The sequence below is a fragment of the Lepus europaeus genome, chromosome 7 (genome assembly GCF_033115175.1).
Source record: "Lepus europaeus isolate LE1 chromosome 7, mLepTim1.pri, whole genome shotgun sequence".
In the NCBI taxonomy this organism is placed as follows: Eukaryota; Metazoa; Chordata; class Mammalia; order Lagomorpha; family Leporidae; genus Lepus; species Lepus europaeus.
The window spans coordinates 56,447,776-56,466,491 of NC_084833.1; the positions used below are offsets into that span (position 1 = coordinate 56,447,776).

Consider the following 18,716-nt stretch of genomic DNA (forward strand, 5'->3'; position numbering starts at 1 on the left):
ACGGCCGGTGAGTTGCGGCCAGTGCGCTGCGCCTATCCAAAGCCAGGAGCCAGGTGCTTCCTCCTGGTCTCCCATGTGGGTGCAGGGCCCAAAAACCTGGGCCATCCTCCACTGCTTTCCCGAGCCACAGCAGAAAGCTGGACTGGAAGAGGGGCAACCGGGACAGAATCTGGAGCCCCAACCGGGACTAGAACCCGGGGTGCCGGCGCTGCAGGTGGAGGATTAGCCTAGTGAGCTGCAGTGCCAGCCCTATTTTTTCAATTTTTATCCTTTTTTTTTTTTTTTTTTTTTTAAGAGACAGATAAATGGGGAGTGAGGGGAAGAGTGACCAAGAAAATGAGCTCCCATCAGCTGGTTTATTCCCCAAGTGCAAGAACAGCTAGGGCTGAGCCAGGCCTAAATCAGGAACCAGGAATTCAATCCAGGCCTTCCACATGAGTGGCAAGAATTCAATTACTTTCACCATCACTACTGCGTCCCAGGGTCAGTTAGCAGGAAACCGGAGTCAAGAACCAGAGGCAGATACCAAACCCTGATACTCTTATATGGGACTTTTTTTGTCTTAACATGCACCTTTAAAAAATATTTTATTTATTTACTTGAAAGGCAGAGTTACAGAGGTGGAGAGAGAGAGAAAGTGAGAGAGAGAAAGGTCTTCCATCCACTGGTTCACTCTCCAAATGGCCGTAGTGGCGAGAGCTGTGCCTTTCTGAAGCCAGGAGCCAGGATCTTCTTCCAGGTCTTCCACACAGGTTCTGGGGCCCAAGCACTTGGGCCATCTTTTGCTGCTTTCTCAGGCCATAGCCGAGAGCTATGGAAGTGGAGCTATTGGAAGTGGGGTAGCCAGGGTTTGAACCAGCACCCATATGGGATGCTGATACTGCAGACAGCAGCCTTACCCACTATACCACAGCGCTGGCCCCTTAACATGCACCTTAACCAGTAAGCCTTCATTTGTCTGTTGATAGACACTTAGATTGAGTCCCTATGTTTGTGAGCACCGCTGCAGTGGACATGTGGGTACAGATGTCTCCTTGACATATTAATTCTATTTCCTATTGCTGGATCTAATGCAAATCCTTAATTAACACAGCCACAGCCTAGCTGAGATTCTCCCTAGCTATTCCAGTATGCTTGGAAAATGAGTCTGTGTCACCTGTAAGGGTCTTGAAGAGGCCAGCTGGGCATGATCCTCAACAGCTGGTGATAGGGAGACCAAAGTAAAGGTGGGAGTATGCTGGGTACACAATGGCCTAGCCATGTAGAGGGGTGACTAGAGCTACAGAATGACTGATAATGGAGATGGATCTACTTAACCACTGAGAATATCTACTTGGGGCTATAGGGATCTCTCTACTTAACATGGTTCAATTTATGATTTTTTGGCTTTAAGATGATGTGAAAGAATACCTATATAGTCATTCTGTTTTTCACTTTTAGTAAACTACAAGAGATGTGCAATACTTCATTATGAATTATTTATGTTAGATGATTTTATCCAACTGTAGGTTGATGTGAGTGTTCGGGACATATTTAAGACAGGTTAGGTTGGGGCTGGCATTGTGGTGCAGTGGGTTAAGCTACCGCTTGCAACACTAGCCTCCCATATGAGTGCTATTTCGAGTCCTGGCTTTCCCACTTCCAATCCAGCTTCTTGCTAATGTAACTGTAAAAGCTGTGGAAGATGGCCCAAGTACTTTGGCCCCTACTATCCATATCAGAGACCGGAATAGAGTTCCAGGCTCTGGGTATGGCCAAGTCTGTGGCCATTTGACAAATGAACCAGCAGATGGAAGATCTATCTCTCCCTCTCTATAACTGTGTATTTCAAATAAAAAAAACTCTTTTTTAAAAATTAAAAAAAGGGATAGGTTTGATTAAGCAATCATATTCAGTAGGTTAAGTGTACTAAATGTATTTTCAGCTTAATGATATTTTCAGTTTACTATAGATTTATCAAGACATAATTCTAGCATAAATTGAAGAGCATCTATATATGCTTTTTTAAAAAAAGATTTATTTATTTATTTAAAAGAGTTACACAGAAAGAGAAGGAGAGACAGAGAGGTCTTCCGTCTGCTAGTTCACTCCCCAGTTGGTTGCAACTGCCGGAACTGCGCCATTTAGAAGCCAGGACCCAGGGGCCTCCTCCGGGTCTCCCATGTGGGTGCAGGGGCCCATGGACTTGGGCCATCCTCCACTACTTTCCTAGGCCATAACAGAGAGCTGGATCGGAAGTGGAGCAGCCGGAACTTGAACCGGCAGCCATATGGGATGCCGGCACTGCAGGCGGTGGCTTTCACCACTACGCCACAGCACCAGCCCCTGTGTATGCTTTTAAGTCTAATTACAAATGATCCCAGGTCAAATTCTACCTGGAAAGTTGGTCACTGGGTACCACAGCGATATGTTAAATGAATGTAGCAAGTTCTTAAGGAAGCTAGCATCCCTGAAAACTGACATTTACTATGTGCTAGCTCTGCCTTCAAGCTTCTTAGGGTTCCTGTGATTTTATTTGTTGTTTTAGGTGGTGGGGGAGGGGCTGAATTAATTGGCTATTTCCTTCCCATATAAGTAAAGGGAACATTTTTTTTCCCTCTTCAGATGGACTAAATGCAAATTGTGGCTGTGAGACTGATTCGCAGATCCAAATTCTAGAATCTACTTGTTTTTCCTTTTCTTATTTTATTATTTTTTTTTTTATTTGACAGGTAGAGTTATAGACAGTGAGAGAGAGAGACAGAGAGAAAGGTCTTCTTTCCGTTAGTTCACCCCCAAAATGGCTGCCACAGCTGGCGCTGCGCCAATCCAAACCCAGGAGCCAGGTGCTTCTTCCTGGTCTCCCATGTGGGTGCAGGTGCCCAAGCACTTGGGCCATCCTCCACTGCCCTCCCGAGCCACAGCAGAGAGCTGGACTGGAAGAGGGGCAGCTGGGACTAGAACCTGGCGCCCATATGGGATGCTGGCGCCGCAGGCAGAGGATTAACCAAGTGAGCCATGGCACTGGCTCTCCCCCCTACCCCTTTTCTCATTTTAAAAATGGGGAATGCAACTGGGATAGAGGAAGAGCCCTGGTCTGAAGTCACAGCCTCTGTGGCTCATGTGGACTCCTGCACTAACTGACCAGGCAATCCCAGGCTCCAGCACTAACTGACGGGGAAATCCCAGGCCCTCTCTGGCTTTCAAGGCTGATCTTGATGATCTCTAAGAACACCAAATAGCCATGATAGGCCCATTCCTCCTGAAGCTGGTAGAGGGTCACAGCATGTCCTTTGTACACTTAACAGTGCTGAAAGCGGAAGCAATTGCTATCCCTTGGTGGGCAACCTTGGGGCTTTGGGAAGATTCAAAGAGAGGGAACTGATGCAAGATGCTACAACCTCAGAGTCAGAGAGGGAAATGATTCTTAATGAGCAGCTCAGCTGGAGGGGCTATAATGGTTTTGAGTGAGAATGGGAGGCAGGAGATAAGTTCTCAGCATCTGAAACCTGGGAGACAGGTGACTGCTGTTTTCTCATTCCAGGTCATGAAGAGTTATGTCCAACCTTGATGGGGTATGTTGTGAGCAGTGACCCAAGTCTCCCAGGTGGAGGGGCAGGCTGCTGAGCCGGGCTGTGGATGTGCAGCAGGTGCAGAAGCTGGAGCTCTGGAGCCTTATCAATGGGGTGGCTTTTTTAGTTCATGAACAGTTCCCTCACCTTAATTGGCTCTCTAGGGCCCTGCAAGTAGCACTGGCACCTCAGAAAAGTACCCGTTACTGGGAGAGCAATTCCCCTGGTAATAGGAAGGAGGCCGGCTGTGCTCTGGGGGATGTGCTTGTTGCCACAGGTACTGCTTGTATATAGCCAGTAATGCTACAGTCAGAGCAGAGTTGCTGAGGGAGGGAGTTTGAGGTGTTTGTAATTGCTGGGTGGGGTCTCAGAGAGGCCTGTTGTCACTGGGACTCTCTCATTCACAGGGGTTAGTCCTAATTGATTACTGTAAAGGCCAGAGAGCAGGAAAAGCCCGTAGAATTCATCTCCACCTGCTCTCTGCATAAATGAGGCATTGGGAATCCAAAAATGGGTAGGATTCTGCTGCAGGTTGCGTAATTGATCACTTGCAGAGCCAGGGGAAAAAAATCCAGCTGCCTTGCCTGACAATCTGGGGCTTGCCTAGGCCTGAGGGCCAGCAGAAACTGCAGTTCTAGACAAGGATGCTGCCCTTGGTGTCCCCCCTTCCCCTGCCTCCAGCACAGTTGGAAATGTGGTCAGTGCTTTGTGTGAAGTATGTCAGTGTATCAGTTTATGGTTGGCTATTGAGATTTGGGGTGAAAAAGAGTTAGAGGGGTCTGGCGCAGTGGCGTAGTGGGTAAAGCCGCTGCCTGCATCCTATATGGGCACCAGTTCAAATCCTGGCTGCTCTTCTGATTCAGCTCTCTGCTGTGGCCTGGGAAAGCAGTGGAATATGGCCCAAGTGCTTGGGCCCCTGCACCCCTCCTGTGGGAGACCCAGAAAAAGCTCCTAGCTCCTGGCTTTGGCTCGGCACAGCTCTGCCCATTGCAGCCATCAGGGGAGTGAACCAGCAGATCAAAGACCTCTTTCTTGCTCTGTTTTTGCCTCTCTCTGTCTGTAATTGACATCTCAAATAAATAAATAAATCTTAAAAAAAGAGAAGTGCCACTTGGATTAGTGAGGGTCTATTATATGAGATGCACTCACACTCATACCTCCTGTAACTTCTGCATTCCACTGGCACAGAAAAACTTATTCAACAGTCAAGTTCCAGGGAGCATGGGCTCTGAAGGCTGCAGACCAGGCATCCATCTTCAGCCAGTCACCTAGCTTCACACACAAGTTCTGACTCCTGGCTCAGATCTGCTGCTGGCCCTGCCCCTCAGTCGCTATGTACCCTGGCCTGATCTCATACTTCTCTGTTCTTTCCTACAGAGACATTTTTCCTGACCTCAGTTTACCCATTGCCACTGTGGGTTATGCTCCTAAACCTTCTAGGTTCGTCCTGACCATTTCTTCTACACTTCTAGCTACTTCAAGGCTCTCCATTGGATGAAGTTCAGAACAGAAACTTAGCCAGGCCTTCAGAGTTCTTCCCAATATGACCTCAAACTCATTTCACATCTTCATTTACTGCCATCCCTCTACATGTTTTAGCCTTCACAAAATATCTCCAAAGAGACCTCACATTTTGACATTTAGAATCCTCTGTTTATGCTGTTCCTTCTTCATGAATGCCCTGTCCTTGTCCTACTCAGACTTGAGGGTCCAGCTCAGGTGTGTACCAGGTATCAGAATGAGAGCTCACAGGGATGGGAGTAGGCTTGGAGACAAGCAAAGTCCCTGTTGTCAGGATTGAACCCTAAAGGGTGAAATGAGAGTAATTTTACAAGCTATTGCTTTAGACTATAGGTCGATAAACTTGTTCTGTAAAGGGCTAGATAGTAAATATTTCGGGTTTTGCATATCATAAAGTCATAGCTACTCAACTCTGCAGTGGTAACACTGAAACATGGAGATGAGTGGGCAAGACCGTGTTCCAGTAAACTGAGTTCCATGACGGCAGGCTTTATTTACAAAAACACAGGCTGTAGTTTTGATCCCATTTTAGGCTCTTGGGAAATTGGGTGGGTTTGAACATGTGAGTGGCATCAGGTAGGAATAATTGTACAGGAACTATACAGGGCCAGAAAAATATGGAAGGAAATCCCAGGTAGAGTGTTGTGTTGGAGGAGAGGGAATAGCAAATATTTAGGATAAGATAGAGTAAATTTTGCATGGCCTATGGTGTGAGATGCTTGGATGAGAAAAATGGGAACTCCGTTCAGGAGGAAATTTTGTGCAGGATCTTAGTCCATTTAAGCTATTCTGTGGATAGTGAGATCCACTGGAGATTTTTTTTATCAGTGGAATATAACCAAATCTGTATTTTAAAAAATAATCATCCTGGCTTAGTAAGAGGGGTGAATGGAGGAGATAGGACTGGATACAATAAACCTGCTAGGAAGCTTCTACAGTTGTCCTGGCCATTGGTTCCCAACTGCTAGTCCTTGAATAAGGGCTGGTCTCAATGCCTAGGAAATATTTGGGAAACTTGCTAACAATACAGATCCCTCGTCCCACAGTCATACCCAAGAGATTTGGATTGGCAAGTTGAGGATTTCTAACAAACTCTCCTGATCACTGATCTAGGCAAGGCAGAATGAGCCCAGATTTTTTGTTGTTGTTTAAAGATTTATTTATTTTATTTGAAGGCAGAGTTAGAGAGAGAGAGAGAGAGGGACAGAGAGACATCTTTCATCTGCTGGTTTACTCCCCAAATGTCTTCAATAGCTGGGGCTGGGTGAGGCCAATGCTGGAAGTCAGGAGCTTCTTTTGGGTTTACCACATGGGTGGTAGGTGCCCAAATACCAAGTACACCAGTAGAGAGCTGGATGGAAAGTGGAGCAGCCAGGGCTCGAACTGGCACCCATATGGGATACCAGAGTCACACAGTTTAACCTGTTGCCACCACAAAGCCAGCTCAAGGCCTGACCTCAAGAGGGCATGGATATCAGAGGAAGCAGGACACAAGTAAGGTAGAATCAGGCAGCTGCTGTCTTCTGCCGCCTCTACCTGTTTCTGGTCATGACAACCCATCCACCTGACTCCTTTTTTTTTTTTTTTTTTTTACATACCACTGCTACCCATGAGCATCCTGTTTTGATCGTGTCCTGTTGGCTCCTTTTTTTTCCTTTTTTAAAAAGATTTATTCATTTTATTTGAAAGGCAGAGTTACAGAGAGGCAGAAGCAGAGAGAGAGAGAGAGAGAGAGAGAGATCTTCCATCCGATGGTGACTCCCCAATGGCTGCATTGGCCAGAGCTGCACCGATCTGAAGCCAGGAGCCAGGCGCTTCTTCTGGGTCTCCTTTGTGGCACAGGGTCCCAAGGACTTGGGCCATCTTCCACTGCTTTCCCAGGCCATAGCAGAGAACTAGATCAGAAGTGGAAAAGCTGGGACTCGAACCGGCACCCACATGGGATGCCAGCACTGCAGGCAGCAGCTTTACCCACTCTGCCACAGCGCTGGCCCTGTGTTGGTTCCTTTTGAATCAACTCTTTTGTCCCTTCTTTCTGTCTCTCCCTGCATTCAGGAGTCTACTAATGTTCAATTGGACAAGCTTCCTCCCTGCCCTCCCTCTCCCCAGTCCTTTAAGATAATTATAAAGCCCAGCTCAGCCTTTCTCCAGAATCTTGTTAGGCTGTCTCTCTCTCTCTTTTTCCCCCCCCCTCAGGATAAAGGTTGAGCTCCTTAGTGTAATATTCAGGGTCTTTCAGGAGCTTCCTCCCTTGCCAATCTTTCCAACTCCTTCCCTGCCACTTCCCCCAGTCCATTTGCTCTGTGATCTTGAAATCATCCTGTATTTGCAGTCTTGCCCCTTCCTAATGCCTTTCCTCCCAGTCAGCCCTGTTTTTTCTTCCCCTTTTCCCTCCCTGCTTGTGTACGCCTGTATGTCCCTGGGGGGTAGAGTTAGCTGCCAGGGATGCCTCCCGGGACCTTTGTGCATCATAAAAATGTGTCTCCTCTATCTGAAGTCCTAATCCTCTGCTTGTGACGGACAATTGGTCACTATGGCAACTGACTGTGACGTCACAGGATAAGGACTTCAGGTGAAGTGGCAGGAGCAGGTGAGTGTGTAGGAGACAGATCTTAATGTCTGTCGCAGGCCCTCCCCCATCCCCCACCCTAACACCCTCCTTGAGCGCTGGGGGGCCTGGAGGGATATCTCGGGCTCCTGCTGTTTTTTAAAATGATGCGGTGAGAGTGTGTGCCTGGCATCTGCGTGCTGCAGCAGTGTGGGGCTGACAGAGTGTGTCAACTCGAGCTCTGGCTGTGCAGGCACCGCTGCTGCGTGAGCCTGTTATTCCATTCTGGATTGCTATTTTGATACCCAGATTGCATCATTCTTCCTACGTATAAACAGGGGGTCCCCAGGGCCCTGCAGCTACTCACTTCTCCACCAACACTGTTGTTGTGATGAGCTCTATTTAAATGAGCTGCCGGATCGGGGCAGGTTCCAGCCACACATGAGCACTGTCATTTTGGGGAACATGGAGGGCTGAAGGATTTTTGGATCGAGTCCTAAAAGACTGAGAGTGATGGCCTCCCGAGCTGTGCAGAGGCGACAGAGCTAGTTCCTGAAAGTTGAAAATCTCGTTTTCTTCCTTCTGAGCTTCTATTCCAAGGCACCCAGAGGATTAGGAAGGAGATGCAGCTAGGAAGAGAGTCGCCTCTTTGAGGTCTGCCTCTTGCTGTTCAGTTTGGGAAAATTGCTGCAGAGCCTTCGAGATAAACAGGAACAGGAGGAGTCAACCAAGCTCTTTCTTGAAGGAGCATCTCAGGTGAGCTAGAGAAACGCAGCCCTGGCTGAGGATGCATCAGAAAAAGGAGGAGAGGCTCCAGGCTGCGCCCCCTACCCCACCCAGTACCCAGCTCCCTGAAGCGTAGGCCCTGCAGCCCAGCTGGCTGCAGCATGCGGGGAGGGTGTTCCTGGGCACTTGGTATGCAACATCCTCGGGGACCTGTGGTGGTCTCACCTGTCGCTCCTCTGACTTCTCTCCTCTGACATCTCTCCCAGGTGTTGCTCTAATCTCAGGGCAGCAGGGCCACAGGTAAGCCTGCTGGCAGCCAGGGGCAAAGACAGCATTCGCCTGGCGGTGTCTTGGATCAAAATCTGTCTTTCTTGCAGGGACTAGGCATCTGGTGAATGGCTGTAGTGTTTCTCTAAGGTGATGTTTCTCTGAAAGCATCAGGGGCTTGTGTGGTGGGGGCTTTAACCGGGGTGCCCTGGGCTGGGAGGGCAGGAATGGTTAGTGAGGATAGCCAGCCTGCCAAAGGATCCAACCAGGTGCTCTTCCTCCATGCACAGTGCCTGGCAGAAGCTGAGGGAGGTAGTGTCTTACCTGTGACTACGGGGAAAATCAGGGATTGCTCAGTGGTTTAGATAGCACCTAGGTTTTATAAGGGGCTAGGTGGTTGTTAGCTAAGTCCCTCCCTCTGTTGGAGACTCCGTGCCACTGTCTGTGTGGTAGGGAATTGGCTAAAGGAACAGTGAGAGTCTGTGTCCCCTTGGTTCTCCAAGTGGGGGCTGACAGGGGAGCTCAGGCTGCTTCAAGAGATGTCACTGCTGCTTTGGGGCAAGAGCTTGGGCCTCAGTTGCAAAGTTTCATGGAGCTCTGCATAAGAGCTGTGGAATGAAGGGCTTCCTAACCTTGTTGAGCACTGGACAAAAGCTTCTGCACATGGGACATGTGTGTCCTTACCTGGCAGCCTGAGCTGACCCAATGCCAGCTTTCTGAGAACTCTTTGAGGTTTCTCCCCTATCCCAGCCCTCTAGTACCCATGTTGCCTTCTCCCTGCTGTCCATGTCTCAAGGGTAGATTACCCTTTCTAGGCCCCCTTCCTTGCTGCCTTGCTAAGTCTTGGGCTCAGCATGCTTGTTAGGCCCTAGTGGCAGTCTTTGTAGTGCCAGGCCTCTGGATGCACCCTAAGCCTGTTTTGGATCCTTGAGTTGGGAATAGGGAAGGCAAAAATGTGTCTTCATCTCAGCACCAGCTTCCCGGGTACCTGCATATCAGGACAGCCTCTATCTGTTGGGAGAAAGCCATTTTCCCTGACAAAGGGAAAATCATCATTGCTGCATTCAGAGTTTGTTGTAACTTCTTGGAGCCTCTTTTGAAAACTGTGAGCCTGCCTTTCTCAGCTTCAGGATACAGGAGACAGAGCTACCAGGCTCAGCCTCAGGGGAAGAGGTCATTCTCTCTAACTGCTGGTCCTCAAACTTGTGGTATCTTGTAATCAGAGAATTTTTTTTTAATCCTGCTATTTGGACCCAACTTACTGGAACTCTGGTTTAATTGATATGGGGATAGACTGGGCATCAGGATATTTAAGGCTCTACTTATGATTTGAATTTGCAGCAAAGTTTGAGTACCACTGCTCTTTAGAATGAAACTGCCTCCAGAAAAACTTCATTTCACTTGACTTTGCTCCAAATCATATTTCTTTTTTTAAAATAAAGATTTTATTTATGTATTTGAAAGGCAGTAACAGAAAGAGATTGAGAGACAGAGAGAGAGAGAGGTCTTCCATCTGCAGATTCACTCCACAAATGTCCACAATGGCTGGAGCTGGACCGATCCAAAGCTAGGAGCCAGGAGCTTGTTCCAGGTCTCCCAAATGGGTGCAGGGGCCCAAGCAGCTGGGTCATCTTCCACTGCTTTCCCAGGTCATCAGCTGGGAGCTGGATCAGAAATAGAGCAGCCAGGATTTGAACCAGTGCCCATGTGTGATGTGGGCGCCACAGGTAGACGCTTAACCTACTCTGCCACAGGCCAACCCCAAGATCATATTTCTTAAAACTTTCAGCACAGCTGAGCTAGCTTCCAGGAAGCTGCTTCAAGATTCTCGGAGTCCAGAGCTGGAGACCAGGATCAGGTTGTTATTATAGTCTGATCATTGTTATGTAATATTTTATTTATAATCAATTTATCTCAATAATTAAAGCAAAATTGTCTTGTTTATTCCCAATTGAATCAGAGAGGAGTATAGCAGAGTGGAAAGGGCATAGGTTTTTGAGGCAGACATGCTTGGGTTCCTGTCATAGTTCTGCTCTGCCTTGTCTAATCTGTGATGAGTGACTTCTTTGGAGCCTGAGTCTCTCCAACTGTAAAATTGGGACAAGGCCTATCTCTTAGAGATGCTTTGATAATTAAATGAGATAATATCTGTAAAGTTTCTGGTACGTAAAATGATAGTAAATTGATGTAAATTTGCCCCCTACCTGCTAGGGACCAGAAGTTTCATGCTCAAGACAGATGGACAAAATGTACTTGGCTTTCAGAGCTGTTCTCCCAGGCATACCAGGAAGACCTCTGGTGCTGTGACTTCCTTATTTTGGAAACAGAAGTCCCACCTCCTTTGGGAGAGTCATGTGACCTTGGGGTCCTGGCTCTGTGCTGCTCAGAATTGAGTTTCCTGTGTGAAATAAAAGCTCAAAGCTGTCATTTGACTCATTCACATGGAAAAAAAGTCCCACTATATATGAACAATATTTTATGTATGATATGACTTGAGTATGTATTCATAACTAAATTAATATTCAATATTATGAGAAGATGTTGGGTTATTTTATATACATCAGTGTATATAAAGTATCCCTAAGAGTTTATACTGCTATATTTCTGTTATCTGAAATACAACTTCATTTTGGGATTCTCAGTGAAAGATGGGAGGAAGCCTCGGGTTGACACAGCTTGATGGGGGATAGGGATCACCTGGAGGAAGAGAAGACAACAGAGGTATGTGACACAAAAAGCGCAAGTCCTCTGTGTCCGCGCTGGCCCTCAGCCCCCTCGGACAGTGCGTGCAGCACTGTGTTCATTCTGTCTCTCAGCGCTCTGCTTCAGCAGCCCTCTTCAGAGGAGTGCTCTTTTACAACAGGCCTCCCCTCGGCCACAAGCCTGTCCCCCTGATTGTCTGATAAAGATGATAGCCAGGGTGCCTCCCGGAGAATATTTCTGAAGCTTGGCTGCCTTAGGCAGAAGAAAAGGATTGGGTGATCCATACTTCTGTGCTATTTAGTAAAGTTCAGAGAAAGGGGGTGACTCACCCCAAGTTACACAGCCAAACAGAGGCAAGCCTGGGCTAGAACCCACAAATCCCAACTCATAACCTTTCCCAAGCACCATGCCTGTGCTTTCCTTTATCATCCTGGGCTGGATTTTTTTCATCACCCAGAAGATTTCCAGGTAGCTTTTTACTACTTTTGGTGGCTATGAATCCACAAACCCAAAGGAAATATAATTGTCCAATCTGCTAGAAAGCTAAGCAATATCTTTTAAAGCCAAAGGAGGTTATTTTTGTATGCAGACATATAAACAGGTGAAAAGCAATGTGATGTTTGTTGTACTAGAAGGATGTTCAGGATATTGTGGGATCCCAGAAGGAGGACTAATTAGCTTATCCTTGGGGAAATCAACACTGCTTCTCAAAGATGGAACATTTGAACAGGCTTGAAAGGATGAATAGGAGTTTATCTGAAAAGGAAAGCAAGAAAGAGTATTATACGGAAAGGGTTAGGGATATTTGACATTGCAAAGATACGTTTATGGTGGATGAAGCTAGGGATGAGACTGGAGTGGGATAAGGCCATTTTGGAAAGGGCCTTGTGTATACAGATGAGGATCTTGGCTTTAAGGTCAAGGGAGGTAGCGAATGTATAAGGAGGCCTTGTCTGACATATTCAGTCCTTTGTCTTTTTTCACGCTGCTAATGATGCTGTGTTACTACTGGGCATCTGGAACCAGGGAGTTGGAAGTCTTGTGTAAATCATTTTCAGCAATTAAAGCATTGTCTCTGTGCTGGGGTTGCATGAGGAGGGTCTCCCCAGGGAGAGCCGGTGGAAGGGAGGGATAGTCACCTGGTTTCTCTGGACGATGCCATCTGCGGAAAGCATCCTTCCCCACCTCTGGTCACTGTTCCGGACCAGCAGGAGAGTATCCGGGAGATTCCAGGAACCATTCTGTCATTAAAGCCCATGGCTCTGTGCAGACTGCAGGAGTGTTTCTTTGAATGGTTTTGTCAATTTTGATTTTTCCAGGATGTAGGAATAAGCATTTCCTGTGTAATGAGCAACCCTCAAAGTGGTCAAAACAACTGAACTTTATTTTGTTTACAGTTCCACGGGTTGACAATTGGGGCTAGAATTCTCGGGGTAATTCTTCTGGTCTGGGCTGGACGTGACTAATCTTGGCTGTCCGTGCACCTGTGTTTGTGTCCAGCTGGTGGGTCAGTAGGGACTAGCTGGGTTATGATGCACTCTGGTGGGATGTCCCAGATGGCTAAGGCCTCTTCATCTGTGACCTCTTCCAGCAATTTTAACTTCAGGTTAGGTTTTTCACATAGCAGTCTTAGAAATCTAACAGCACTGGCGCCACCATAGCTCACTAGGCTAATCCTCCGCCTGCGGCGCCGGCACACTGGGTTCTAGTCCTAGTCAGGGCTCCGAATTCTGTCCCGGTTGCTCCTCTTCCAGGCCAGCTCTCTGCTGTGGCCCAGGAGTGCAGTGGAGGATGGCCCAAGTCCTTTGGCCCTGCACCCAATGGGAGACCAGGAGAAGCACCTGGCTCCTGGCTTCGGATCAGCGTGATGCGCCAGCCGTAGCAGCCATTGGGGGTTGAACCAACCAAAAAGGAAGACCTTTCTCTCTGTCTCTCTCTCACCATCCACTCTGCCTGTCAAAAAAAAAAAAAAAAAAAATCTAACAGCAAGACCAGAATCATATCAAACTGCTTGAGATCTGGAGTTGGAACTAGTTCAGCATCACTCTTGGTATATTCTGTTGGCTAAAGCAAGTCACAAGGCAAACCTAAGTTCAAAGGATACAGAGTTCTACCTTTTCATGGTAGAAATGCAAGGGCATGAATGCAGGAAGAGGGATTTGTGGATATTTTTTCAATCTACCACTCAAAACATCTGACTTCTATCACCAGGGAGACTTGATAATTGAGTTTATTGCCTTACCTTGAATGAGGAATCTTTTAAATTCAGAGTCCACATTCATAGAGGACCCTAGGACTATGTATTTTTGCAAGTTGTATCTAATTTAATCCTCCCAGCAAGTCTTATTTTGCCTTTCTAATTTATCTATTATAAAAAATAACAGGCATAGAAATGAGATTAAGTGACTTGCCCAAGGTCGTTGGGGGGTAAACATAGTATTTGGATTTAACATTTGTCTGACTTCAAGTCCTGAGGGGCTGCCATTGTATCATTCTTTTCTATTTTGATGAGATGAAGCAGAGAAGACTGTGGCAGTCCTGATGCCTTTGCTGCCATAGCCAGCCCCTTCCCAGGTCATGCTCATCCCTGGATTGCCTTGCTCACAAAACTAGGTTCCATGTTCCCAGTGGGTTAACTGCTCTTAGGGCGGGCCTGAGGTGTCACTTCGGTCTCCATGGTGGCAGTCTCATGGTCCTTATACTGAGGAATGTGTTGGAGATTGCTATATTTCTCTGGGGAGAAGGAAGAGGTCAAGCTGTTCACAGGTAAAATATATACATGTCATGACTTATGGTGGAGATTGTCAAGCGAAGGACCATCTGAGCCCCAGGGGCAGCGGGGTCAGTATTGGCTATACCAAAAGAAAAATACCTCCTCTGTGAGCAGGCAAGGAGGCCTTGTCTTTTCTGGCTAGAGCCTCCTAGAATCTCCAGCTTTGAGATCTTTAAATTAATCTAGCTACATGGTAGCCTCAATGATTTGGAACTGTGCCATGGGTTAAACTCTGGAGTTTGGCCAGTGATGTCAGCTAGGCTCTCAGGATGTGGAATGAGGAATGGGAGCAGCAAGAAGGCACCTGATTGTCAGAAGCAGGGCAAGTTCCTGATGGCCACATTCAGAGTATCTACGTGGTAAATGCAGGCTGTGGCATCGAATATAGCTCATTGTGGCACAAGTAGGTATTGTGCACTAGAGAGCCTCTGTCTAGACCTTATGTATAGTCTGCTTTGTTGTCTTGACTGCTGTCTTTCTTTCCCCCACCAGAGCTCATCTCCTGTCCAGGGTGTAAGCGCGTGTACCTTACCAGGGATGTAACTGAGCATTTTTTCCTGCAGTGCTTTCCTACCAGGCAACCCAAGATGGCCAGGGTAAGTCCAGACAAAGAAAGAAGCAAAACTGCTGTCTTTCAGGAATCTGTGGTGATCCTGTCCTTAAGTGTCTGTCCACTCATTACTCCATCTGACTTAATACTCCTCCATCAATTTGCCTAACCAGCAACCTATCCATCCTTCTATCTAGAAGAAAATAAAAACGTTTGAAATGGGGAAAGCAAAGTAGGGGTTTTCTGTTAAGTGAAAATTATAGGCTGTCACCTTTTTGTTGTTGTTGTCAATGCTTTGGGCAGAAGGTGAATGTATCTGAAGGTACATTAAGGACCACTTAATGTATCCAAGTGTTTGTCTCTCTCTCAGAGCTCTTACTGAGAAATATCACTGGGCTTTTATTTCCTTCCCCTCTCCCCCAGTTGAAATTCACGTACAAACCTAGATTAAATGAGCTCATTAGTCTTGAGCCCATTTGCCAGCTGTCACCTTTGCCCTCGTTCCTTAGATTGCCCATCACGTACTGAGTGGTGCCCCTTCTGTTCATCTCACCACTGTGGTTTCCTTGCTACTCGATTTTGTTATTTTGTTCACTCACTTATTTACTCACTTGTCCCTGCTTCTAACTCTTACTGAATGTCTGACTGTACAGGCTCTGAGCTGGGTGCTACGGAGATGGTTCTACATATTGTTAACTTCAAGTTAAATCAGTGAGACTTTCAGGATCAGCACCAACTTGGTGGCTTGTATGACTCAATTGTTTCCAAAACTTCTCTTCTAATGTTTTTACATCAGCTCTGACAAGATATTTGCTGACCAAATGAGCCAACACTTGGACTAGGAGAGAACAAGGGGCTCTCAGGCCAGGCAGACCCCAGGTGTGGAATCACAGCTGTACTTGATCATCTCTTTGTATCTGGGACTTTCTCCCCTCTGCAGGCATGTTGAATTGTTTTGGTTTTGCCTGTGCTTTCCCTCTGTTATCTTCCATCATCCACCTGAGAGTAGTCTACTAGTCATTCAATATCCAATTCAAATGTTATCTGTTTGTGAATACTTTGGTGGCCACCCTTTTCTTTCTTAGCACCTGCTGCATCCTTTATCACAACAGTGATGGGTCCCACCTGCCTGGGCTGGCTTATTCATCCGGGTATCCTCTGCTTCAGGCAGGGGATAGTATGAGCAGCCCCAAGGCAGCCTTTGTTCTTTTAGGTAAAAAAGGATGCCTTCCCTCCAAGCCCTGACTTCTCACTCCCAGGCTGCTCTCCAGAATAGACTACACTTCAAAGTAGTAGAGGAACAGCCCTATAGGACCTCAGTCCCTAGAGAGTTGGTCACTTATAGAGGCCAAATGAGGACATTGTCAGTAACTCCAGAACTCTCTGCTTCCAGAACTGCTCCGAGTGCAAGGAGAAGAGGGCAGCACATATCCTGTGCACTTACTGCAATCGCTGGCTGTGCAGTTCCTGCACTGAGGAGCACCAGCACAGCCCTGGACCTGGGGGCCCACTCTTTCCCCGGACCCAGAAAGGATCACCAGGTACCACAGCCCGCTCTCCCCACCAGCTCCCATGCCCTGGTGCTAAAGTCCTTGGACAATAACTCTGACCTTGTTTCCCTGCTGGGAAGGAAAGAAAGGGTAGCCTCAGCGTCTTTCCCAGAGGAAGGAAGTTTCCTTCAGAGTCTAGCCTCTCCCCCACGGGGAGTCAGGGTACGTGAATGTGGTGAGAATGTGGGAGAATGGTCTTGAATTACCGTGGAAGCTAGATGAGTTCCCTGTGTTCCACCTCTGTTTAGAACAACCATGCTGCATTTCTGTTTTGTTGCTTGTTTAGGTTAGCAGTGGTGGGAGTTCAGGGGTCAGAGCTTGTCCATTTGTCCATCTAGCACTAACTCTCTTAATTTTTTAAAAAGATTTATTTATTTGAAAGTCAGAGTTACACACACAGAGAGAAGGAGAGACAGAGAGAGAGAAAGGGAGAGAGAGGTCTTCCATCCACTGGTTCACTCCCCAACTGTCCGCAACAGCCTGAGCTGTGCCGATCCGAAGCCAGGAACCAGGAGCTTCTTCTGGGTCTCCCATGCGGGTGCAGGGGCCCAAGGACTTGGACCATCTTCCACTGCTTTCCCAGGCCACAGCAGAGAGCTGGATCGGAAGTAGAGCAGCCGGGACTAGAACCAGCACCCATATGGGATGCCAGCACTGCAGGCGGCAGCTTTTACCTGCCACACCACAGCACTGGCCCCAGAACTATCTCTTTTAAATGACATTTCCTGGAAGTCTTTTCCCAAGGCTCTTGAATTGTGGTGGTGGTGGTGGGGAGTGAGGGGATTTACGTTTGTCAGACACATAGGAACCAAGTTCGTGATCTAGCCTGTAACCTGGCAAGGCTGATAGCTGGCTTTAGCCCCACAATAATAGAAGCCTGATTAATGAAGAGTTTAGGTTAATTTTGGAGGGTTCATTGTTCTGCAGGAGATCCATGTGCAGCAGTAGGAAGCCCTGTCCTCAACCCCAGGCAGGTGGTGGGGTGCTGGGGCTTCCTGGGGGTCTGGGTCTGGGCAGCAGAGCAAATTCACCCAAGCTAAACCTGAATTCTTCCTTGTGCCATGGACCCTCACTGCTGGAAAGAGGCATCCTCCGTTTGCATCACCTTCCCACAAGCTCCGTGTCTCTGCAGTGTCCAGGGAGAGCCGAGGGCTGCTTAGCAGGATTTAGCTGAGAGATCTACGCTAGTGAGAGAACCTCACTTTCTCCATCTTCTCTGGCAGGAGTGAATGGTGGTTCTGGGGACTTCGCTTTGTACTGTCCTCTACACACACAGGAAGTACTCAAGCTGTTCTGCGAGACCTGTGACGTGCTCACCTGCCATAGCTGTCTAATGGTGGAACACAAAGAACACAGGTGGGGCTGGTGACTGCCTGGAGTGTGCTTGGAGGGTTCTGGACTCCCCGTGCATCAAAATCCTCTCTCTGCCCAGGCCGACCTTCAGCCCCTTGGGCTGAAGTTTTTCTCTGCTCTTGTAGGCTACTCTGGAAAAGGCCTAATGGGCCAAGAGCCTATAGTGCCTTTGACTTTCCCTAGATGTCCCATGGCCTTCATAGGCCTGGCAGAGATGGCGTGCTTTGGGGATTTCTGCTTGGCTGGTACACTCAGAGTAGGACTCGGGTCTCCTTGCCTTTTCCTTGCCTGTTCTCCAGGTGCAGACATGTTGAAGAAGTATTGCAAAACCAGAGGATGCTTCTGGAAAGTGTGACTACGCAGGTGGCACATAAGAAATCCAGTCTACAGACATCTGCAAAGCAAATCGAGGACAGGTAGCACAGGCTAGTTCTTTGCCGTTGTTGGAAATGCTCTTTCCCTCACATCCTGGGTTCCAGTAGCAGGTCATCAGAGGTAGTCCCTAGGAAGGGGATGTATCTGTGGTTAAGCAGATGTGGGCACGTGTCCTAGAAGACATGTGTCTTGACCCCAGTCTCAGAGCCATTGTGGGTTCCTCGGGGCATCGCTTGGTGACTGAGGTCAAACTGGATCCGCACAATTGGAGTGAGTCTGGACCACAGTGTGTGCATTGTGAGTGAGCCAGAAATAAGTGCTTGAGAAAGAGGATGCAGGGTAGATACTGGAGAAGAGACCGCTGTTCATCATGAGGATGTAGAGTTCACGGCAATTTGTTCTTTATCACCCATTTCCTGGTGTTTTCCATACAAATCTACAAATAATGTGAACTCTGACTTTTTTTTTTTTTTCCACAAGAAGAGCAAGTAGTATGTAATGAGAGCTCAACACATGACAGGCACTGGCTTGGGCATCGTGGGTGTACTCTTTTGTTCTATTCTTCCAATCAGGGATTGACTCCATTTTACAGATGAGGAGACTAAGGTTCAGAGAGGTTAGGTGACTTATCTGAGGTCACACAGCTAATCAGTGACTGGGCTGAGTTTGGAAGCCATGTCTGTGGTGACTTCAAAGACCACACTCTGTATTTTTAAAACAGCTTTGTTAGATGTAATTTACATACTCTTTGAAATGCATAATCCAATGATTTTTGGTGTATTCACAGAATTATGCAATC

At 47.4% G+C, this 18,716-nt stretch overlaps 1 protein-coding gene across 4 annotated transcripts in view; it reads left to right on the forward strand.

The window, feature by feature from the left end:
* Positions 1-18,716, forward strand: part of TRIM66 (tripartite motif containing 66) — a 75,519-nt gene that overhangs the window by 17,424 nt on the left and 39,379 nt on the right. For all 4 annotated transcript variants that reach the window (XM_062196551.1, XM_062196552.1, XM_062196553.1 and 1 more), the window contains exons 3-6: positions 14,582-14,685; positions 16,033-16,180; positions 17,413-17,545; positions 17,842-17,958. In XM_062196551.1, coding sequence (XP_062052535.1) covers positions 14,582-14,685; positions 16,033-16,180; positions 17,413-17,545; positions 17,842-17,958 — 502 coding nt within the window. The remainder of the gene's footprint in view (positions 1-14,581; positions 14,686-16,032; positions 16,181-17,412; positions 17,546-17,841; positions 17,959-18,716) is intronic.